Here is a 24176-nt window from a genome sequence, read left to right on the forward strand (position 1 = left end):
CATCCCTGATAGATGTCTATCTAACCTGTTCTTAAATATCTCCAGAGATGGAGATTTCTCAACCTCCCTAGGCAACTTATTCCAGTGTTTGACCACCCTGACAGTTAGGAAGTTTTTCCTAATATCTAACCTAAACCTCCTTTACTGCAGTTTAAGCCCATTGCGTCTTGTCCTATCCTCAGAGGCCAAGGACAACATTATTTCTCCCTCCTCCTTGTGACACCCTTTTAGATGCCTGAAAACATGTCCTCTCTCAGTCTTCTCCTTTCCAAACTAAATAAGCCCAATTCTTTCAGTCTTCCTTCATAGGTCCTATCCCCTATGGGTCAGGACCCAAATATGGGTTGCCCTTACATTTCAAAAGGGTTGCCAAGTGTCTCCCCCGATGGCTCTGCCCTCCCTCCTCCCCCCGTTTTTGAATTGCTTTGGGTCACCAAGTCTTCCTGAATTGTCAAAATGGGTCCCCATCTGGGAAAGGTTGGGAACTGCTGCTCTAGACCTTTAATCATTCTTGTTGCTCTTAGAATCATAGAATACTAGGACTGGAAGGGGACTCTTCTCTGGACTCTCTCCAATTTCTCCACATCTTTCTTGAAATGCGGTGTCCAGAACTGGACACGATACTCCAATTGAGGCCTAATCGGCACAGAGTAGAGCGGACGAATGACTTCTTGTGTCTTGCTCACAACACTCCTGTTAATGCAGCCCAGAATCGTGTTTGCTTTTTTTGCAACAGTGTCACAGTGTTGACTCATTTAACTTGTGGCCCACTATGATCCTTTTTTCCGCATGAAACACCCGTGTTCTATTTCAGGGGCACCAGAAAAGAGGAGACTGAGGGGGCATATGATAGAGGTCTATAAAATCATGAGTGGTGTGGAGAGGGCGGATAAAGAAAAGTTATTTATTAGTTCCCTAAATAGAAGAACTAGAGGACACCAAATGAAAGTAATGGGGAGCAGGTTTAAAACTAATAAAGGAAAGTTCTTCTTCACACAGCGTGTAGTCAACCTGTGGAACTCCTTGCCAGAGGAGGCTGTGAAGGCTAGGACTATAATAGAGTTTAAAGAGAAGCTAGATAATTTCATGGAGGTTAGGTCCATAAAAGGCTATTAGCCAGGGGATAAAATGGTATGCTTGGCCTCTGTTTGTCAGAGGCTGGAGAGGGATGGCAGGAGACAAATCGCTTGATCATTGTCTTCGGTCCACCCTCTCTGGGGCACCTGGTGCTGGCCACTGTCGGCAGACAGGATACTGGGCTAGATGGACCTTTGGTCTGACCCAGTACGGCCGTTCTTATGTTCTTATGTTCATGCTTTCAATCCCAATATAACCCTTTCACCCTTTTGCTACCTCATCCCAATGCTGCTGACTATTCTTGCATCTGGAAGAAGACTGCTCCATCCATTCCCACCCCATGCCACCAGAGGAAACCCACCCATACAATAAACACTGCCTTTGAAAATAATAGCTGAGTTAGGAAACCATCCGGGCAAATGAAGAGAAAACTCCCATTGCCAATGGAGAAGTGTGAGTTCAGCATATAAGAATGAACTGAAAACTACATCTGTCAAATAGTCCCCTCGCTTCATACCAAGACAATGTATTGATGTCTCAACCACAGTCACACTGCCAGGAAACCGGTGACTGTTTCTAAGCCACCCAACCTGTTCTGTTTCATTACAGGCTAGGCCTGATCTTGATTCAGAGGAATGTTCGCAAATTCCTGCAGCTGCGCTTCTGGGGCTGGTGGAAATTGTATAACAAGGTGAGAACCCTGCTCCCCACATGAAGCACGCACATACACACCACGCGGTACCTGCATCTGCAGGATGAAATAAAAGCAGCTGCAAGCGCTGGCAAGAGACAGAGTGTTTGGATTTTGAAGATAAGGGTGGAAAAAAGAATTGCCTTGCCCAGTTATTCAGTGACAAGTTGATACACTCTGCATGCCAGTGACTTTCTTGTTAATTGTTAACCAGGAAAGAGGCATGAATGATTTCCTTCCAAGCCAGAGGAGTCTGGAAATGGAGGACACTTTAAAATCTGAACCTGAGCCTGCCACCTCCAGGGAATGGGAGTGAGGTTCTTTAGGAAAATCAAGCCCTGGATCTCCCTCCACCAAAACATAAAATTCAACTGTGCCTTAAGCGGCTAGGTGTTGGCGTACTCAGTTCTGGGGATGGATTCTGGCTATTAATTAAATCCAGAACAAAGTTTCTCTGGACATTTCCTCACCAGCTCAGAAAGATGTGGCCTAAATAGTTCAGATGAGCCAGATTCTGCAGGACTGGCTTCTTTTTTCTTCTCCTAGGCCTATTAAGATGAAGATTTTTGGTGGTAGGGGACAGAAAGGAGCACTGGCCAACATATTCATGCTTAGTGGTTGCTGAAGGACCTATATGCCAAATTAAGGCCAAACTTAAACATGGGGGAAGCTAAACAGCACCTGACCAATTTACCTGTGTATCCTTTGGGAGCGGAGCTTCCTCATCTGCACATGCATAATTTATGTTGCACATCTTAATATTCATTATTCAACCCCCTTTGTGTGTGTGTGTGCAAATGTGAACTGGGGCTTTTGCATGTGGGCAGGACAAGCCATTAAAAATGTGGACCCAATGTCCACAATGTACCTGACATTCAGCACCTCAGGAGCAGAGACATGGATCCTCAAAGGTATTGAGATGTCTTACTTTCCCATTGAAATAAATACCTTGGAAGATCTGAGCAAAGAGCATTCATAAGACATTAAGTCAGACTTTGATCTCAGGCTATGTCTAGACTGCAGGCTTTTTCCGGAAGAAGCTTTTCCAGAAGAGATCTTCCGAAAAAACTTCTTCCGAAAGAGAGCGTCCACACACAAAGCGCATCGAAAAAGCGATCTGCTTTTTTGAAAGATAGCGTCCAGACTGAATGGATGCTATCTCGCATGTAAGTGTGATTGCTATGGATGGAATGGCCACCAGGGCACCTGTGCTTTTTCCTCTTTCCTCTTCTTGCAAAAGAACTCCCTCTCCCCCATCATTTTTGCAAAAGAATTCTTTTGGAAAAAGGCTTCTTCCTCATAGAAAGAGGTTTACCAGTATCAGAAAAACCCCTCTGCTCTTTTGATTTTCTTTCAAAAGAACGCGATTGCAGTGTGGACGTAAGTGAAGGGTTTTTTTTTTCGGAAAAATGGCAGTTTTTCAAAAAAAAACTCTGTAGTGTAGACATACCCTCAGTTACACTGGTGTGTCTCTGCAGCCGCTCTAATAATGTCAGTGGAGGTCAGAATCTGACAAACTGTCTTGGATCTCTTTGCTGAGGCCTAGAATGGAAGCACTCTGCACTGAACCAGTCAGAAAGAAAGAAATCCACCCAGGAGCATTGAGAAGACCCATTTGTGACCCTCTCTGGTTGAACTGCTTGCTTGCAGGTGAAGCCCTTGCTGAACGTGGCCCGACAGGAGGACGAGTTGAAGGCAAAGGAAGAGGAGCTGAGGAACGCCATGTCAAAGACTCAGGAGCTGATTGACCGTGTCAAACAGCTGGAGGAGATGACTGCCACCCTGAGCCAAGAGAAGAAGGACCTCACCATCCAGCTGGAGGCTGTGAGTTTTCCAAAAAAGGATGGCTACTGGTTCTGTCTCTTCCTTGGGCCCGTAAGAGGGCACTGGCCATAAGCTCTGCAAATGATTCATAAAAAGGGCTTAAGAATATGGATTGAGTCCAGAGTGGTGAGAGATGGAAAGTGAGAGTCCCTGAGAAACACAACAGGTCAAATTAAAACCCAACTCTTCTGCAAAGAGTAAAAGGCAGAACAGCTTTGTGGTGAGAGCCAGGAAATGAGCGTCAGGAGTTCTGGGTTCTCATCCTGCCTTGGCCACTGCGTGGTCTTAAGCAAGCTACCTGAGGAAGCATTTTCAAATGTATGCTCTAATGTGGGTTCTTCCATGTTTGGGTGCACAACTTGAAATGCTAATGGGCCAATTTTCAGGGGTTCTGTGCAACTCCATCTCCAGCTAGAGTCCAGGTGCCCTTCATGTCCTAGCATAGCTGACAGGGCTTTGGGGGAGCAGCCCAGACCCACTGTATATGGATATTTGATGCCACAGGAGACGAGAGACACAATAGCCTCTAAAATGATCAAGGTTGCATCTTCCTGCCTCTGTTAGGAACAAGAGAACTTGACAGATGCTGAGGAGAGGCTGACCCAGCTGGTGAAATCTAAGATGGACATGGAGAGCCAGATTGCTGATATGAAGGAACGCCTGGAAGAAGAGGAGGGAACAGCCTCTTCCCTGAGTGCCCACAAGCGCAAGCTGGAAGGGGAGCTCAATGACCTGAAGCGTGACCTGGAAGGGTTGGAAACCACCTTGGCTAAGACCGAGAAAGAGAAGCAGGTACGAAGCATCGTCTTTTTCGTAAGCTCTCGCTGCCTTGCCCTTTAGGGAAATAGCCACTGTCGAGAGCAGGAAACCAACCAGCAAAGCTCACCCAGTCTGAATCAGGGCCAGCCCACAACATTTTGGCACCTGAGGCGAGGAGCTCAAATGATGCCCCCATACCTCTTCGCTGCACCAGCAGCAGACACAATTTTCTACACTCTGGGTCCTAGTGGTGTCCCCCCACAGACTGGCTCCTGAGACGGCCACCTCAGTTCGCCTCATGGTAAGGCCAGCCCTAGTCTGTTTGCCTTTTGAGACACTAGCTCAGAAGCTCTCAGCTGTTCCCTCTCTAGTATTCAATATTCTCTCTTCCATTAGTCCCTAAAAATCTGGTATTCCTTCTGTCTTGAGCTGGGAAGGACCTGAATCTACAACTCTCCTTATTGTCCCATACTAGGAGAGGTAATTTCCCTGTAACACCCAGGGTTTCCTCTATAACTCTACAGAGGCCTTCAGAGAACCCTTCCACCTCTGTGTTAATTACAGCCCTCCTCACACTGCAGATGTACTGGGTCTTTGCTTATAAAATATGCCCATATGAGTCCCTTTCCCCACAGTTTCCTTTTATCTAAGTGTGAGGGATACTCTGGCTGCTCCCCATCAAACATTTCTTATTTAGAACAGTCACAGAAGGTTTAAATGCATTAAGTTATTGCCTTGTCATGTCAGTGTGATATGGTCCCTGGGGCACAGTCAGCCAACGCTTCCCCTGGAAATAGTGTTATCCCGACAGAAAGCATGACAGGATTCTTGGACTTCAAGACCCAGACATTTAGCATGTGGGGCAGGTAAACAACAGAGGTCCAGGTTCTGACCTTCCCAGAGCTGGAAATCTGCTAAAAGTGTATGTGTCTGGCCGTGACCTCTTCTCTGCAGGCGTTAGACCACAGAGTGCGAACCCTGAGTTCGGATCTCTCTGTCCGGGATGACACAATTGCTAAACTCCAGAAGGAGAAGAGGGCCTTGGAGGAGCTGCACCAGGTAGGAAGTTCTGCTCTGTTTTCTTTATTGCACTCCAGTCACTCCACAGTGGTGTGCTCTGCTAAAGGAGAAATAGCGTCCTTCTCTTCAGGCTATTGCGAGATGACAGTGGCTGCACAAATGGGAAAGGACCCCAGGGGTCAGTCACGCTGGAGATCGGTGTTCTACAAATTATACATTGCAGAAGAATAAAATCTTGCTCCTTTGCACCCATGGCCAAGAGATCTATTGTGAGCAGCTGAACTTTGTGTGCACAAATGCAAAACACCTCCTGCTGGGTGTGCATGTTGTTTATTAGCTCCTCTGGCCAGGAACGGTGTTTGTCTTACATACTGTGCCAAACCTGCAGTCAAAGTCCACTCTTTGCTGCACTGGGCTCCTCAAGCAGACATGGTTAAGGCACATCTGTTTCCACAGCATAGACATGTAGTCTTAATAATTAACTACAGCGTTACTAATAGTACCAAATTAGTAAATGTTCTGCTGGCTATTTTTCCATACAGAACAACATCCTACAGGTGAGCTTCCTAGATTTTCATCTCTTACACCTTTGCTGAGCTAGGAGGAGACTGCCATTTTTTTGGATGAAGATGTTGGTATCTGGATTACCCAAGTGCAAACCTCACAATAGATATGGTCATTGGACCAGATCCCACAGGTCTTGCTGTCTGCTTCCACAAAACTCCCAATAACATGAGTGGGTCTTTGGGCTGAATGTGGCCTGAGTAAAGAGGACTGCAGCTATACCTTGGGATTGTTAATATCATCTATTGCATTTAATGCCACACCTGGAAATTATATGAATCATTCATAAACCTGTTAAACTGAAGAGTCTTCACTGAGGCTGTGTCTAGACTACATGGCTCCATCGACAGAGCCATGTAGATTAGGGTTATAGGCAAAGGGAAATGAAGCAGCGATTTAAATAATTGCCACTTCATATAATTTACATGGCTGCTGCGCTGAGCCGACAAACAGCTGATCAGCTGTTCGTCTGCTCAGCGCACTAGTCTGGACGCTCCCCTGCCGACATCAAAGCCCTTTGTCGGCAGCCCCGTTATTCCTCGTGGGATGAGGTTTACTGGGGCTGCCGACAAAGGGCTTTGATGTCGGCAGGGGAGCGTCCAGACTAGCGCGCTGAGCAGACGAACAGCTGATCAGCTGTTTGTCGGCTCAGCACGGCAGCCATGTAAATTTAAATGAAGCCGCGATTATTTTAATCACGGCTTCATTTCCCTTTTTCATATACACAAATCTACATGCCTCCGTCGACGGAGGCATGTAGTTTAGACATGCCCTGAGAGTCACCGTGGTTTGGGGTGGGCCAAGAGATGGCATTTTTCTTTCTCATTGTCAGGACTGTGGTACTAGTCTTCCAGCAAACTCAGTGCCCTGATGATGGTCTTCTTCTCTGTGTCTCTCTTCCTAGAAAACACTAGATGACCTGCAAGCTGAAGAGGACAAAGTGAACCATCTGACCAAGAACAACAGCAAACTTACCACTCAGCTACACGAGGTGAGGCCTGGTGGGTCTGACACTGACATTTCATTCATCCCTTTGTGAGGACTTGTTTCCAAGGAACGTTCGGTGCCTCTGAAGAACATCTACTGAACATCTACTGGATCATCTATGTGATCATGACAGAGGGCTTGTCTCTACCCCACCAGCTTTTTCAAATTCTTGCAGCCAACGTTTCTTCTCTCTTCTCTCTGATTAGCTGGAGGACAACTGGGAGCAGGAAAAGAAGATCCGTGCCGAGGTGGAGAAGGCCCGACGGAAGGCAGAGGGCGACCTGAAGATGACCATTGAAAACCTCAATGAGATGGAGCGAGCCAAACTGGACTTAGAGGAGGTTGTTAAGAAGTAAGTGCCAGTCCATACAGAATCTCATTGTGTGGTGGATTCTCCTGAGTCAAAACAGGACAGCACCATGGATCTGATGGTGTTAATTATACCTGAAGGCCTCTTCATTAGAAATCCATTAGTAAGAGGTCTTCCTTGTAACCTGGGATCCTAGAAATCCATTACTAACCTAATGCCAAGAGAAAGTGCTTTCTAATGGTTAGAGAAGAGGACTATGAGTCAGGATCAATGTTCCCTCTAATCTTTTCCAACAATGTGCAGAATAATTTTACATGTGCTGAGGCGCGTGTGAATGTGTACCACCAACAGAAACATAAAACCTCGCTGTGAGCACTCTGCTATTCAGCGAGGCGGTATTTTAATCTCTCCTGAGCAGCTGTCTGATCATTAGTAAGTCTCAGACGCGTAGCTGTGTTAGTTTGTAACTTTAAAAAACAAGTAGTCCTGTGCCACCTTAGAGACTAACTAAAATATATAGAGTATCATGAACGTTCGTGGGCAAACCTGACTTCATTTGAAGAAGTGTGTTTTGCCTATGAAAGCTCATGATACTATATATTTTGTTAGTCTCTAAGGTACCACAGAACTACTCATTGATCTTTAATTTAGTAAGTCAGTCTCTCTATTTTCCCTCTTACAAAATGAGTATAATCAGACCTACTTCAATAGGGTGTTGAGAATCTTGATGATTCGTATTTATATAAAGCTTTGTGATCCTTAGATAAAAGCTGTTCTAGAAATGCAAAGTATTATTGCTAATCAGATTATTATAGTGTCACCATTGACTACCTTACTGATGGGTCTGCCAGCATTTCTCTGGCATTCCTCTCCTTCAAAATTAACATTAAGGACACACATTGACAATTATGTATTATCGGAACCACGGCTATTGTTAGTTAAATTGCAGTACCTAAGTCAGGGGTGGGCAAAAGGACCTTCGCGGGCCAGATGTGGCCTGCCAAGCGGGCTGATCCAGCCCGTGGAGGCCCTGCCGCTCCCCTGCCCCCAGGGCAACCAAGGTCTGAGAGTGTGGGAAGTGCATGAAGTTTCTTCTGCCCTGCCCCCGCCCTGCAAGGAACATGTGATAGGTAAAAGAGCCACGTGCTCCTGGCAGGGTGGGAGGAGACTTCACACACTCCGCCCCCACAAGCCCTGATTGGCCTGGGGGCAGAAGAAGGAGTGTGCAAAGTCTCCTCCCACCACCAGGGGCACAGGTGCCTAAGGGAAACTTCTGGTGGGGGTGCAAAGACTTCACTCACTCCCCTACCACCAGACCAATCAGAGGCTGTGCAGGAAAGCAGGGAAGTATCCTAGCCCCACCTCTTCCAGTGTGGCCCAGGGCCACTTCAAAAATTTCGGAAGTAGCCCCTGGTACAAAATTATTGTCCTCCCCTGAGCTAAGCCATTAATTAGTAGGTGCAAAGCTTGATCATGTGAGTCCTAGCGCACAGCTCAGCAGAAAATGCAAGGCTGTTGTGTCCCCGTGCAAGGGAAACTGAGTGCAGACACAAAAACGGGTAAACACAAAAATCACTTCTCTGCACAGAGTGAATGTACCTCTCCACTTGCCTGGGTGGCCACGCCTTTACTCTGAAGAGCATACGGTAAAAAAGGGGCAGGGAATGGGCATGACTGAGGAGAAATGAGCTTTAAGCACTAAAGCTCATCACGCTAAAGAGGCCTGTGAATTTCCTACTTAGCCCTCACTCCTGCATAGAGCCAAGGGTTCCTGGTGGAGTTCTTTCCCAATCCTCTGCACCCTGCTTAAAAAGGCCCTCCACCATGTGACACCCTCTCCCTGCTGAAGGAATCTCTTGTGCCTTTTCTTGCAGGCGGGACATGGAAATAAACTCAGTCACTTCTAAGGTGGAAGATGAACAGTCTCTGAATTCCACGCTGCAGAGGAAACTGAAAGAACACCAGGTGGGGAATGCTCTGACTATTCTTGCCCTCTCTTTGCATCCTATGTCAACAGCCTCCAGTTTTCCTTTGCTAGTATCAACGGGACCGTCCAAACAGAGGCCAGGTCTACACCACCAGAGAAAACCGACCTAAGATATGCAATCCCAACTACGAGAACAGAGTAGCTGTAGTCTATGTACCTTAAGTCACATTTCTGCAGTGTTCCCACTGTGGAAGGTCGATGGAAGAATCTCTCCCGTTGAATTCCCTTACTCCTCGCAACCAGGTGGAGTACTAGGGTCGACGGGGTACTATCTGCACTTGATTTAGCAGGTCTGTATTAGACCTGCTAAATTGAATCCTGCAAAATCAATCTCTGGAGCTTCGATCTCAGGGTAAGTGAAGACAAGCCCTCACAGGAAAAGTCAATTCACTGGCTTTCTAGGGTGCTGGATTGGTCTGTAGGGATCCATGTCATCTGTGACAAAGGACAATGACACCACTCTAAAACTCCTCAAACCTTAGTCTAATAACACCCAGCTTTTGTGGCTAGAACCAGAGTCTCCTCTCTGGTCCATTGGTGTAAACTGGTGCTGTAAACTCTGCTGAAGTCAATGAAGTTACTCCAGGTTCACACCGGTTTAAATGAGAGCACTGCTCACTCCCTGGTGGGGTGGTCGCTATTACCCTTTCCTTACAAATATAAATGTCAATTTCCTCTTCTTCTATGTAAATTTTACTAAGAAACCCAATGCAAAACAGCCATCCAGCTCTTTTAAATCTAGCCTCAAATGGAGACAGTGTCCTATCATTTGTAGGGCCTCGGGACTCTTCTGCTACAGTACATCATACACTAATTAGTGAGACTCTTCCTTTTCCAGGTTAATATGACTCACAAAGTTCAGCTCAGATGCAGCACCTGTGTGGGTCTTTTTCAGGGAAATGCTGCTTCCTCCCCGCCCGCCCCCCCCCAGCTGCTCTGTCTGACGCCCCAGGATACGGCGTTGCTCGCCCCACAACTCACCATGAGTCAGTGGCACAGTCAGCTCTGAGCTTTGCCCTGTCTTTTGTTCCAGCTCCTTACACTAAACCCTCTTTCCTTTTATGGCTGGAAAAGTGCAGCCTCTGCTTTGAACTTAGAACACATCACTGACGTCCTGTCCCAGTGATGCAGCACGAAGGAAGGCAGGGGCGGCCCTAGACTAGCTGCCATCAACTGGTGCCCTAAGCGAACCATGCAATCGGCGCCCCCACCTCCAAACCCCTCCATGATATTGCACCACCATTTGGCACCCATTTAACTTGGCGGCCTAGACGACCACCTAGTTCGCCTATATGGACGGGCCGCCCCTGAAGGAAGGCGATCTAGTGCAGGCCTCTTTTGGTCTGTATCTACCGCACTCCGCTGGCTGGTCTTTGTCATCAAACCAAGGACAGCGAGTCCTATGAAATTTCCCTTCCCTTCTGCAAGAGGGGAGAAAGTTGTGCAGCAGGGAAGATGGATCCTAGTCAAAGGTCCCAGCCCACAGAAGAGAGCCGGGGCTTAAGGCAGCCAAACTACGATTCCCAGGAGGGACAATGGGTGCCATTTTGAATCGGAGTATTTCTGGTTTCGGTTTGAATATTTCACTGAAAAGTCAAAATTCTTCATTCAAAAAAGCCAATTTTCTAACCAGCTCGACTACCAAGCTTCTGAGCCTGCACGGGCTCATGTGAGCGATTCTGCTTTTGGTTTCCCCATATACACTGGCGGGCCCACCAAACGGGGGAGGGGAGACAAATGGGGCAGTTACCCTGGGGCTTGGCAATTCAAAGGGATCCAGGGCTTTCGGCCACTACTATTTGGGCAGTGGGATGCCTCAGACCCCTTAAATTGCTGGAGAGCTGCACTGTGTGCTCTGTGCAGCTCTGAGAGCTGTGGGGGGTAGCCCAGCACGCGGTCTGGGTGGTGCTGAGGGCTGGCTACATGTCCGCCTCCCTTCCATCCAAGGCCCTGTCCCTTCTGAGGCTTGGAGACAGGCCCCTCACACACCTTGTCTAGGGGCGTGCAGACGCTGTCACCCCCCCCCTTCCTTCCCCTCCCCCGGTAAGTTGTCCATCTTTGCAAGGACCAGCTACCCACACAACACACTCATCAGGAGCAAGAAGAAAGTCCTGTTGTCAAACAGAGCTTGAATGTTGGTTTTCTCCAGTTTATTTAGGGCCAAATCCTACAGGCCTTGCCCAGGGAAAACTCCCACAGACTTGGCAGGTGTTCTGATGGAGCAGAGACATGAGAATTCACAGAGGTGTCCATGCAAGTTCTCTCTTATTCCCTCTGCCCGTGACACTCAGATATAAACACTGGGCGGTTTACTGCTGCTTGTTCGATCATGGATGCGCTTGTGTGTGTCTTGCAGGCCCGTATTGAGGAGCTGGAGGAAGAGCTGGAAGCTGAGCGGGCTATGAGAGCTAAGGTAAAAATACCCTTCCAAAGGGAAACCTCAGCACGCGGCCAATGCCTCTCAAAGGGAGCTCGTAAAAGACTGTAGGTTGCAAGTCCCTGATAAAAATTAGCAATGAGGTAAAGACCAGCCTTGAACTCTAGTTTGCTTTCGGTCCAGTTATCAGTGGGCAGGTGATCACATTACAAGAACCTACCAGCATGTAGCAGCCCTCTGGTTTGAAATCTGTGTAAAGGGAATAGGCCATGAAGAAAGAACTACCTACCTATGGCAAACAGGAGCAGATGAGTTTGAGTTTGAGGGAAAATCTGGGGCAAAACTGGGTGGATTCCATCCTGGCTTTTATAAATATTCTCTCTTGCACTTTACAGATATGTAACTATATATGTATATCGTATAACAAACTGTATGCGTGCAACTCCCTAAGCAAATTGTAGGGAACTGACTGATAACTGTATTATCGGATCTAGTAATAGCAGAAAAGGCTGTAGATAATTAACCTTCCAAAAGGATATACTGTAAAAAAAAATGCCCTACACACTCTCTGTGGCTAATATGAATGGGCAGCATGAATACGTAACTGTTCCTTTACAAAAGACAACTAATTAATTCTCCACCAAGCTGAGGCAGGCAAGTGTTATTAGTCCCATTGCACAAAGGAGGAAATTGAGACCTGGCAGGATTTGCCCATGGACACAGCGGACAGCAGTGTTAGAGCAGGAATCAGAATTCAGGAATTACAGGATTCTGTGCTCCCACTGGGCCTTGCTGTCACTGGGGTTGTTCCTGAAATAACGTTCTTTGTTTAAAAAAAAAAAAAAAAAAGCCACGGCAGAATGTAGGTGAGTCAGCGTGTACGAATTTCTTTCCTTCTCTCCCACCAGGTGGAGAAACAGCGTAACGACTTCTCCCGCGACCTTGAGGATCTCAGCGACAGATTGGAAGAGGCTGGAGGTGCCACTACTGCTCAGGTTAGGAACTGGTTGGCATCTGACCATGTGGGTCCCCCTTCTTGAAGAAAACAAAACTTTAGTGAGGTGTGAACGTCTCCAGGAGTTTTTTCAGAACGTGCACTGAGCAGGCCAGATTCAACACCCCCTTGTATCCCAAACCTTTACCAACCCTCAGCTCCCCAAAACTTTCCCCAAGCAGAATTTTGACCCCCAACAGGGGTCAGAAACTCCATGAGGTCTGCCATGAACTTCACAATTACTATTGACTTTAGAGGGACAGCACTCAGAAACTATGGTGATATGTACTAGTATAAAACTCTTAGACTTTCTGATCAGGAACTCACTTACTAGCATGAGTGCGGGGGAAGGGGCGCTGACAGATGATTTGGGTGGATTTTCCATTGATTCCACAATGAAAACATTTGGACTGAAGTCCAGAGAATGTTTGAACGTCAGCCCAGATGCTTTGCCTTCCAGGGGATCTGTTCTGGTAGCCAGACGTAAACTCATTAATGGCGTTCCATCACCAGGAGGAAGTTGGTGAAATAATTAAAGCAAGAGGAAAGGCATCGAAAAGCTTTTCTGACAAAACTGCCCTTATAGGAACATGCTGAGGATTGGCAGCTGTGCCAATCCTGTTGGATGATTTGTTCTCTGTCCCTCCCTCGCAGATCGATCAGAATCGCAAGCGGGAGGCCGAGCTGCTGAAGCTGCGGCGTGAGCTGGAGGAGGCGGCTTTGCAGAGCGAAGCCACAGCCTCCACTCTGCGCAAGAAGCACGCAGACTCCATGGCAGAGATGTCAGAGCACGCGGAGAACCTCCAGAGGGTCAAATCCAAGCTGGAGAAAGACAAGCAGGTCATGAAGGCGGAGATTGAGGACCTCAGTACCACCATAGAGACCATCCAGAAATCTAAGGTAAGGAGCAAACCTTGAGTTTCTGAAACCCCTCCGGAAAGCCAGGGGGGTGCTGGATACCTTCAACATGAGCTAAAGCAGAGGCCATTTGGTCCCTTGGAGCACCAAGCCCACATCCTGCACGCCCGATCCATACTGGTTGCTCCATTGTGATGCCAGGTGATGGGACAAACTTAGAATGCTGGGAAGCAGAACTTGGCCCTTCAAGCCAGACTTTGCTATGGTATGATTGGCCTCCCCATTCATTTACAGCTGAATGCTGAGGCCCATGTCCGCAAGCTGGAAGACAACTTGGCTGAGGCCAATTCCAGGCTGGCTGAGATGGAGAAGAACCAGGCTGAAAATAACGCCGTCAGGACAAGACTCCAAGGTAAATGCCCTTCTCTCCTTCACCACGGTTGTACCATCCCATGCCCCACCTTCTCTTCCCCCTCCTCCCATCTAGCTCTGGCAGCTTTGTCACCTCTAGCCATCACTCACTCTGAAGAGTCTTTCTGGCAAGGCTGTGACAGTCCAGCCTCATCATCTATTTCAGTTCCTCGGAGCAGAATTATTTCCTCTCACACTTCTCTTGCACTTCACTCATAGCTGAAAACAGTGAGCTGAGCCGGGAGCATGAGGAATCTCAGAGCAGGTATAACCAGATTGTCCGCATAAAGTCAACCCTCACCTCTCAGGTGGATGACTTGAAGAGGCAGCTGGATGAAGAATCCAAGGTATGGATGACAGCCCAAGAGGGGGTTACTGGCTAGAGAGTTGCACTATTTGCCACCCCATACATTACTCTCTTCAGAGTAACAAACCCTTTATTATGTTAATGACTCACCTCTAGCCAGGGAAAATTAGCCTGGGCCAATCAGCCTGGAGGTAACAAATAATACTAATCAACAGCACTTTTTGTCCATGGATCTCGGCTGTAGGCACCATTAGTCCCATTTTGCTAATAAGGGAATGAAACAGAGGGTACATCTAAACTGGGATAAAACTCCACCAGCACATCTCAGAACCAGGATCAGCTGGCTCACGGTCCCAGGTCTCAAGCTGTAGGGCTCTAAAATTGCAGTGTAGACATTCCGGCTCAGCTGGAGGCCGGGTTCTAAGATCCTGAGAGGGAGGAGATCCTCAGAGCCTGGGCTCCAGACCAAGCCAGAGCATCTATACTGAAATTTTATAGCCCCACAGCCCCCTGCCAGCTTGAGTCAGCTGCTCCAGGCCAGCTATGACCTGGGTATTTTATCACAGTGTGGTCAAACTTTCAGCACTCTAATATGAGTCCCTGGGAGAACTCAAACTAGAACACTGTTCTCCTGAATCTCTGCCCAAGACCCCAATCACTGGACCTCACTGCAGCTGACTCCAGTTGAGTTACAATTGGAACCAAAAACTCTAGGACTGTGTCTACATTGGCATGATTTTGTGCAAAAGCGGACACTTTGCACAAAAACTTGCTGCCTGTCTACACAGGCGGGGAGGTCTTGCGCAAGAACACTGACATTCTAATGTGTGAAATCAGTGCTTCTTGCACAAGAACTATGATGCTCCCACTCAGGAATAAGCCCTCTTGCCCAACTGTTCTTGTGCAAGAGGCCAGTGTAGACAGGCAATATGAATTTCTTGCTCAAAAAAGCCCGATGGCTAAAATGGCCCTCGGAGCTTTCTTGTGCAAGAGAGCGTCTACACTGGCACGGACGCTCGTGCGCAAAAACACATCTCTTGCACAAAGGCACATGCCAGTGTAGACGCTGTCTTGTGCAAATACTTTAACGCAAGAACTCTTGCGTTAAAGAGTATTTGCGCAAGATCATGCCAATGTAGACGTAGCCTATCAGTATTGCAAGCATCTTCTCTGCCCTGGTGGCATTCAGCATATTCTGCAAGCAGGCTCGATTTACCTGTTGAATCTCTCTACTGGTGTCAGTCACAGCAGACACCTCTCTCTCTGTGCTTAAAACGAGCACAGAATGGGCGTTCCATAGTAAATAAAGTGAAACAGCATCCCAAAGCATTGAGTGTGGTAAAAGGCTGCATCCTGCTCTCAGTTATATAAGTGCATGTGTGACTTATTCAGGGCAAAACAGTTACACCCCTGCATGGAGAGCAGAAATTGGCCCTGTGGCCATGAATGGGTTTGTATTTCTGGCCTGAAATTTTTTGAGCAGGCTCAGAACTCAGTTGTTTCATCTAAGCACCAAAAAGGCCAGGAAGTTACTCCAGTGCCTTCATTAACATAAGAATGGTTATAGTGTGTCAGAACAATAGTCCATCTAGCCCAGGATCCTGTCTTCTACCAGTGGCCAATGCCAGGTGCATCAGAGGGAATTAACAGGACAGGGAATTATCAAGTGATACATCCTGTGGTCCACTACCAGCTTCTAGCAAACAGAGGCTAGGGACACTCAGAGCATGGGATTACAAACCTGTCCAGCTTGGTTAACAGCGATCAATAGACATAAGCTGCAGGGACTTGTCTAGTTCTTTTTTGAACCCTGTTGTAGTTTTGGCTCTGAAAGGGCAAGTAACTTCTGGTGGTTTTGGTATTTCTAGGCCCGTAGCACGGCTGTCGTGAGCTTGGCCAACACAAAGCACGACCTGGACCTGATGAAAGAGCAGCTGGAGGAAGAGCAAGAGGGCAAAGCCGAGCTGCAACGTCTGGTCTCCAAACTCAACACCGAAGTCACGACGTGGAGGACCAAATATGAGACAGATGCTATCCAAAGAACTGAGGAGCTGGAAGAGACCAAGTGAGCATTCGGCTTTCAAGGAGCCGGACATGGGATGGGGGTAGCCCAGGCCCGTGTTCAGGTTGGCTGTTGAAAGAGTCCAAATTTAGGGTTGTGAGCTGGTGGGGCTCAACTTGAAAAAGCTAAAGAGGAAGCGAGAGCATCCCAGTCAGGAGAAAATGTGGCCTGCAATAATAAATAAGGGATGCAGAGAGTTAAATCCCCACTGGTGACCAGTGTGAAACACAGCTGACAAGTTTCTGATCAAGGGCCAGGTTCAGATCTCCTTACTTGCTCCTGAGCCGTACTTTACTCCTCAGTCAGTCCTATGGGAGTCAGGATCACTACTTATGGGGGGAGGGACTACTCAACCGGCACTCTGCTCCTTGGTAACGGACATGAGATGGCCAAAGCCGAAAAGGTTAAAAGCAGATCCCCTTGGCTGAGGTCCATCTGAAAAGAGCACTGTCACGTGGCGGCAGTGTGAGTGGATCTCTAAGCCCGAAAGCCTCCCTTTTAAATCCCTTGACTCAGACTGAATAGGTCTGATTTACTTTAGATTTGATGTACTGGGCATTAGCTAAGGGGAGAGAGGGCAGAATTACCCTTCCCCTTGTTGCAGTCTTAGTTGCAGTCCTTGAGACCCCTAAGTGCTGGGCCGAGGAGAGCTCAGTGCCAGCAAATCACTCAAGGGCCAAACTACAACCACTCCTGCCAGACCCTCCATGGATGAGATGAGTATGTTGCACACTGTTAAGAGGTACTGCAGGGTCTAGTCTGGCATATGCTTCCCCCCATTCCCCGCCCAGCAACTCGGGAAGTATTCTCAATGCGTAAGCATCCCAGCTCCTCAAATTCTCAGCCCCTCAGGTCCTGCTCTTGAGGAGACGTCTGCATATGCTCAGCCTCGTGCAGGCTGTGGCTCTGCCAGCCTTTTTCCTGCATTGCCGCACATGTGCTTATTTGCAAAGCCCCTCGGCAGGCGCAGTGGAATGTGATGGATTGAAAAGAACTCTGCAAAAACAAGACACAAAGTGCTGCATGTGCCATTCACAAGGCTGGACAGTACCATTCTAAGTCAGCCTTCGCAGGCCTACTGACCTTGGTAGGGCCCTCTGCTGATGAACACAGTGAACGTGCATGAGGAGGGCACAGGTAGGCAACTCTCTCCTGCCTCTTTCTTCCGCTTACCCTTTAAAACCTTCTACCCTCAGGAGAAAGCTGGCTGCTAGGCTCCAGGTGGCTGAGGAGACGGCTGAAGCTGCCCAAGCCCGGGCCGCCAGTATGGAGAAAACCAAGCAGAGACTTCAGATAGAAGTGGAAGACCTCACTCTTGACCTGGAAAAGGTAAGGGACTGGATGCTGCAGAAATGGATTCCTGGCCACAGATGCCCGAACAACACATCCCAGGAAGCCCTAGGACTTTACCCAAAGCTCACTGAAGTCCCTCTGTTGACTTCCATGGACTTTGGACCAGGCCCCTCATTCACATGGGATCTTATGGTCTCTAAGTTCCAAAGTCAAGACAAAATCTTGCATTGCCAGCAGTCGCCAGGCACTAGATGTTTCCCACTGAGTGAAAGCCCAGATGAGAGTCACAGACATTCCATATGGCTATGCAGCATGTTGCTTTTAGTTAGACTAATTACCCAGCTTCCAGCACCAAAAAAACCAAGAGTCCATCTGGCCAGAGAGCCCAGCCTAGCGGCAGTACTGGGTCACCCTCTTTGAAGCCAGTGTCTACAATGCCATTTTTCTTCACGTTTTCCAGTGTTGCATCACTAGTGTTTGCAGCAGTGGTGCAAACACGAGTGTGGACTGGCCACTGGTATTTTAATCCCCATGTCATCTTACCCTGCAGTCTAGACAACCAGGCAGTGAAAACACTAGTGATTGGTGCTTCCAGTCTACACTTGTGTGACCATTACTCTAGATCAGCAGTTCTCAAACTTTTTGGGCTCTGGAGCCCTTTACATGTGTAAAAATGTATGCGGATCCCCAGCGGTCCACTGATTGTATGTGTTGTACCTATCGATGTTTCCAGTTTGTCAGCCTCACAGAGCCCTTGATGACGTCAGGGCTCTGTGGAACACAGTTTGAGAAACACTGCTCTAGATGCACTAGTGAAATGAGAATAAAAATGTTAGTTTAAATCAGGGTTACAGGGTGCTCCAAAGCCCAATAAACTAAATGGGAGTTTTCCTCATGACTATAATGCACTTTGGATGAGGCCTAGGAGCTGAAAAATAGTGTTACAGCACTGGGGCAAAGGGGTATTGGGCTGTCATTTTCCTCTGAGGATGATCATCTTTGGATTGTAAGAATGCAGGGCATAGTTATGCTTAAATGCCATAAAGCTCCAGGAAAAAAAATAAACTGTTATCCTTTCCCTTTTATGGTGATTCAGTTTCACACAATTTAAAACAGCCTTGGATAGCCTCCTGTTGGCAACAGTACCCAAAATGCTTTCCAAAGAGCCACAGTAGGCGACCACAAGAATTCCTAACAGCACATCTGTACGCGGTATGTCTGAATGGGCAGCCATTCGCTCCCCAGCAGCATTAACACCACAGAATGGAGAGAGAGGCTATCCCTCTGAAAGCAACGTGGTGGTCTGGTGTAATTCCTAACAGCAGGGAAAGAAAGCCAAGCCAGTAGTTTTAATCATCCATTCAGAATGATTCAGAGGAACTCTGCCAGTCACTCGAACTGCTGCCAATTTAACTGTGACTGGCTGGCAGGGCAGGCACAGAAGTGATGTGTAAAGAAAAGAACTTGTCTGTAGTGAATGCTTGGCTTGCTCCTTCCAGGCCAATGCTGCTTGTGCTGCCCTGGACAAGAAGCAAAGGGCCTTTGATAAGATGCTGGCAGAGTGGCAGCAGAAATGCGAAGAGCTGCAAGTGGAGGTGGACAATTCCCAGAAGGAATGCCGCATGTACATGACGGAGAACTTCAAGCTCAAGACAGCCTATGAGGAATCCCTAGAGCACCTGGAATCTGTTAAGAAGGAAAACAAGACCCTCCAGGGTAAGTCCTGATTCCACGTAAAAACAACCTCCACATGTCCCCAAAACCCCTGATTTACACAGAATGAGGATGGGCTGTTGGTTTTCCCAGTTGATACTCACAGTTCTCATTGCCACTAGTGCTTTTGTTGTTGATGAATTGACTTCTGATGACCAAATTCTGCTCAGGGACTGAAATTCACTGATCTCCTGATACCTCCCCACCCACAAAGTAAACTATGAAAGTAACGTAGGTAAATGCATAGCGCCAGGAGGAGCAAGAGGGGCTCAACAGACAGGCAGATTGTGCTGCAGATCAGCTGTCTCTTTGTGGGCAGTGGGATAAAATAGGTGCCTTGACCAGTGTTCCCTGTAAGCTGAGTGCTTGGAAGGCCACCCAGCAGAGATTAGCAGAGTATCCATAGTACTCACGGCCAGCAGCATGTGTTTCTACTGGTGGTGCACATCCACATATGCCTCAGTGCACATAAAATTGATTCTACACATGGATGGAAAAAAGTAGAGGGAACATTGGCCATGACCCCGTGCAGCCCCTGAGAGCTTACTGTCACGAGAACCAGATAACAGGGGAAATGCTGGACCAGCGGTTAAAGCAATCAACCAAGATACAGAAAACTTGGATTCCATTCCCCTTTCTAACTCAGTTTTCCTGGAACCTTGAGCAAGTCATTTAATCTCTCCTTGCCTTTGTTTACCCATCTGTACAATGGGAGCACTGACATTGGCTTTCTTGACAGGGGTGCTGTGAGGAAAACCCCATGGATATTTGGGAGGAACCTCTGGCAGTATGGCCCACAAAAAATAAATAATGATGGGCTCACAGACATAGGCCTGATACTCCTCCCACTTCACCCTTTGTTCCAGCCTACACCAGCTGGCACAGAGCCCAGATAGTGCGGAGTCAGTTTTCTTGTTGAAAGAGCAGCCATCTGAGAGGAAAAAGAAAGAAGTGCAGAAAGATTGTGGGGTATATCTTGTGCTTAAAAGGTTTCTCTTTTCCTCCTCACTGGACTCATTCCAAAGTCCAGAGTAACGTTTAGAAATGAAAGCAAAGGCCAACTGTTTGGAAGGCGAGTCTCTGAAATGTAGGGCTAGAAAGGACCTTGAGAGATTATCAAAATACTCCCACACCAGGGCTGGGGAATTAGTTGGACGCGGTTCACCAGGGGAGGCTACCGGTGCTTTATTTACCTGCGCCTCTGCAGGTATGGCTGCCTGAAGCTCCTATTGGACGTGGATCGCCGTTCTCAGCCAAAGGGAGCTGCAGGAAGTGCTGTCTGCACCACGTCCTGCAGCTCCCATTGGCTGGGAACAGCGGCCGTGGCCAATGAGAGCTTGAAGCGGCCATACCTGTGGAGGCACAGGTAAAAAAAGTGCCGGCGGCCCACAAGGGGGTAACCCTGGTGAACTGCGTCTGGCCTGCGGGACGGTTATTGCCCACTGTTGTCCTGACAGATATTTATCTCACCTGTTCTTAAAAACCTCCAATGGTGACCTAGTCTAGCACTTACTTATCCTTTACTGAGAAAGTATTCCGATTATCTAACCAAAATCTCCCTTGCTGCAGATTACGCTGATAACCTGACTGACACTATCTCAAGCCATTTTCTTTCAAATGATCAGCACGGGCAGCGCTTTGTAACAGTCCCCAGTCCAGGAAAACACCTATCATGAGAAATCTCCATTTTTCTTCCTCAGAGGAGATTAAGGATCTGATTGACCAGTTGGGTGAAGGCGGGAGAAGTGTACATGAGCTACAGAAGATAAAGAAGAAGCTGGAGGTTGAGAAGGATGAACTGCAGATGGCTCTAGAAGAAGCAGAGTCTTCCCTGGAGGTAATAATTTTATCCAGGTCTGACAAATGCACAAAGGCGACACACAAGCCTACCACACAACCTGCTGACCATATTCCAGCAGATAAATTATATCGATTTTATCTCTTCATTCCTTCACACCTCTCTCGTATGTTTGCTGGTAGGTTGAAGAAAGCAAACTGATCCGCATTCAGCTTGAACTAGCTCAGGTCAAAGCTGACATTGACAGGAGAATCCATGAGAAGGAAGAGGAATTTGAAGCTACAAGGTATGAAATATTTAAGTGCTCAAAGATACACACCCAGAGCTTTTTGGCTCAGTATGAAATGAGGAGGTGTAAGGTCCCAATGTGAATATTCTTCCATTTAACCAAAGAAGCCCACATTTGCTTGGGTGACCTGTTGGATTAGATCTGTTGTTATGGGTGTATGACCAGGGGACTTTGTCTTAAAATTAAGAAGCAGGTGAGTCTAAGAGTTTCAAGGTCAAAGCCAGCTCTCCATGTCAGCTGTGTAGTGTCACTGAAGTCTAAGGTGTTGCGCTGCATAACAAAGAACAAAATATGGTTCTTAATGCATTTCTTCTTTGCCATCAAACTAGTTCCACTATAGTTCTTAAGCTAGAGGTGCGCAGTAGGCATCCCACTAGCTGGACATGGTTTGCCAGGGTTACCTTTGGCGAGTCGCCAGACACTTTATTTACCTGCACGCCCACAGGTATGGTGGCTCACAGCTGCCACTTGCCACGGTTTGTTGTTCCCAGCCAACGGGAGCTGCGGGAAGCAGTATGGACTGGGCCACTGCTTCCTACAACTCCCATTGGCTGGAATCGGCAAACAGCAGCCAACTGGAGCGACGAGCAGCTGTACCTGCAGACACGCAAGTATATGGTGGGGAAACTTTTTTGGGCTGGGGGCCACTGAGCCACAGAAAAATCATTGGGGGGGGGGGGCTGCACACAAGTGAGAAGAAAAAAAAAACCAACTGAGAAAAACACTCCCCACATTCCCCTTGCGCAGAAAAGCCTAGGGAGGCTCAGGCTAGTAGATTTTGTGTGCTCCAGCCCCACAGGGAAACAGTGGGGGAGGAGGGACTGGAGTGCCAGTATGGGTTCCCCAATGCTGGGGGGGGGGCCCTGAGCCTCAGGGGCCAGATCCAGACAAATCGGGGGGCACATCTAGCCCCAGGCCCTTAGGTTCCCCACCCCTGAAATAAAGCTTCTGGCAGCCCACCAGAGTCTAAACCAGTGGTGGGTAAAAGGGCCTCCCCAGGCCGGATCTTGCCCGCGGAGTCCCTGCTGCTCTCCCACCCCCAGGCCAATTAGGTCTGGGGGTGGGGTAGCCCCTCCCCTTTCCCGGTTAGGCCCTGCCCCTTCCTGTTTAGACCCCACCCCTTCCGGGTGGCCCGGGGCTACTTCAAAAATTTTTGAAGTGGCTCCCGGGCAAAAATTATTGCCCACCCTAGTCTAAACCTAGTGAACCATGTCTGGCCCGCTGCTTATTGCCCACCCATTGTAAGCCAATCTCTACCAGAGAGTAGGATGAGACTGAATATGGCAGGCAGAGTATTCCAAAACCAGGGTTCTAATACCCTCATCAGTGAGGTACATGCTGCTGGTGAGTGTTGGAGACAGAATATTGGGCTAGGTGGGACTGGATTCTCAGCTGGCCTCGCAATCTCTAGAGTTCTAGTGTTCACAAAAGGTGATGAATATTGTATCTCAGAGAAAAGTGAGAAACCACAATTATCACATGAAACTCGGGTTTCTTTCCAGTGCTTCACAGTTTCAATAGTCCATTTCATACCTATACTTCCTAGCATTACGTATTCTAAGGAGGAAAGCGTTTGGGATCAGTGGGGCTGCCGGGATCTAGAATCTCATTTTCACACAGTTTCTGAATTGGTCCCTTTTTATTCTTCTTCACACAGCGTGTAGTCAACCTGTGGAACTCCTTGCCAGAGGAGGCTGTGAAGGCTAGGACTATAATAGAGTTTAAAGAGAAGCTAGATAATTTCATGGAGGTTAGGTCCATAAAAGTCTATTAGCCAGGGGATAAAATGGTGTCCCTGGCCTCTGTTTGTCAGAGGCTGGAGAGGGATGGAAGGAGACAAATTGCTTGATCATTGTCTTCAGTCCACGGGGCACCTGGTACTGACCACTGTTGGCAGACAGGCTACTGGGCTAGATGGACCTTTGGTCTGACCCAGTACGGCCGTTCTTATGTTCTTATTATTTGATGAATAATTGCTTGGTTTTACCCACCGAAAGCCAAAAGGTGGACTAGCCTCGCATGTAAGGGAATGATGCAACTTGTGCTTCATTGGACCCCACAGGAAAAATCATCAGCGTGCAATTGAGTCTTTGCAGGCAAGTCTGGAGATGGAGGCGAAGGGGCGTGCTGAAGCACTCCGCCTCAAGAAGAAGATGGAGACAGATCTGAATGAAATGGAGATCCAGCTGGACCATGCCAACAGGAACAACAGTGAGCTTGTCAAGACACTGAAAAAACTTCAGCAGCAGATCAAGGTAAACTGGAAAGGAGGAAGTAGGATATTGAAGGGAAAACTCTATAAAAAAGAGTACATATAAAAAAAAGCTTAAAAAACAAGTGGTCCTGTAGCACCTTAGGGTATGTCTAGACTACATGCCTCTGCCAACAGAGGCATGTAAACTAGGCTACCCGACATAGTCAAAGAAGCCAGGGTTTAAATATCCCCGGCTTCATTAAAATAAACATGGCCGCCACGCTGTGCTGGCTCACTGTGAAATGAGATTTACAAGAGCGGTCGACAAAGGCTTCCCCTGTCGACTGATCTGCGTCTTGATGTGCGCGCTGTGCCGACGATCAGCTGAGCCAGCACAGCGCGGTGGCCATGTTTATTTTAATGAAGCCGGGGATATTTAAATCCCGGCTTCTTTGACTATGTCGGGTAGCCTAGTTTACATGCCTCTGTCGGCAGAGGCATGTAGTCTAGACATATCCTTAGAGACTAACAAAAAATATAGATAGCATCATGAGCTTTCATTGGTACAACCCACTTCTTCAGGTGACCATATAATAATTCTAGGACGTGAAATATACAGCCTAGTTTAGAGAGTCTCTGTCAGGTCAAATGTGCCCCCAAA

General features: G+C 47.8%; 1 protein-coding gene across 1 annotated transcript in view; it reads left to right on the forward strand.

Moving 5' to 3' along the window:
* MYH16 (myosin heavy chain 16) overlaps window positions 1-24176 on the forward strand; it is a 62499-nt gene that overhangs the window by 30128 nt on the left and 8195 nt on the right. The window contains exons 21-38 of the mRNA XM_089769300.1: window positions 1687-1768; window positions 3419-3592; window positions 4157-4384; window positions 5306-5410; window positions 6840-6926; window positions 7129-7274; window positions 9107-9197; window positions 11576-11632; window positions 12505-12591; window positions 13245-13490; window positions 13743-13860; window positions 14079-14206; window positions 16035-16231; window positions 17425-17557; window positions 19021-19237; window positions 20935-21071; window positions 21215-21318; window positions 23384-23576. Coding sequence (XP_089625426.1) covers window positions 1687-1768; window positions 3419-3592; window positions 4157-4384; window positions 5306-5410; window positions 6840-6926; window positions 7129-7274; window positions 9107-9197; window positions 11576-11632; window positions 12505-12591; window positions 13245-13490; window positions 13743-13860; window positions 14079-14206; window positions 16035-16231; window positions 17425-17557; window positions 19021-19237; window positions 20935-21071; window positions 21215-21318; window positions 23384-23576 — 2530 coding nt within the window. The remainder of the gene's footprint in view (window positions 1-1686; window positions 1769-3418; window positions 3593-4156; window positions 4385-5305; window positions 5411-6839; window positions 6927-7128; window positions 7275-9106; window positions 9198-11575; window positions 11633-12504; window positions 12592-13244; window positions 13491-13742; window positions 13861-14078; window positions 14207-16034; window positions 16232-17424; window positions 17558-19020; window positions 19238-20934; window positions 21072-21214; window positions 21319-23383; window positions 23577-24176) is intronic.

Source organism: Pelodiscus sinensis, chromosome 15 (genome assembly GCF_052426305.1).
Source record: "Pelodiscus sinensis isolate ZL-2025 chromosome 15, ASM5242630v1, whole genome shotgun sequence".
Lineage (NCBI taxonomy): Eukaryota > Metazoa > Chordata > Testudines > Trionychidae > Pelodiscus > Pelodiscus sinensis.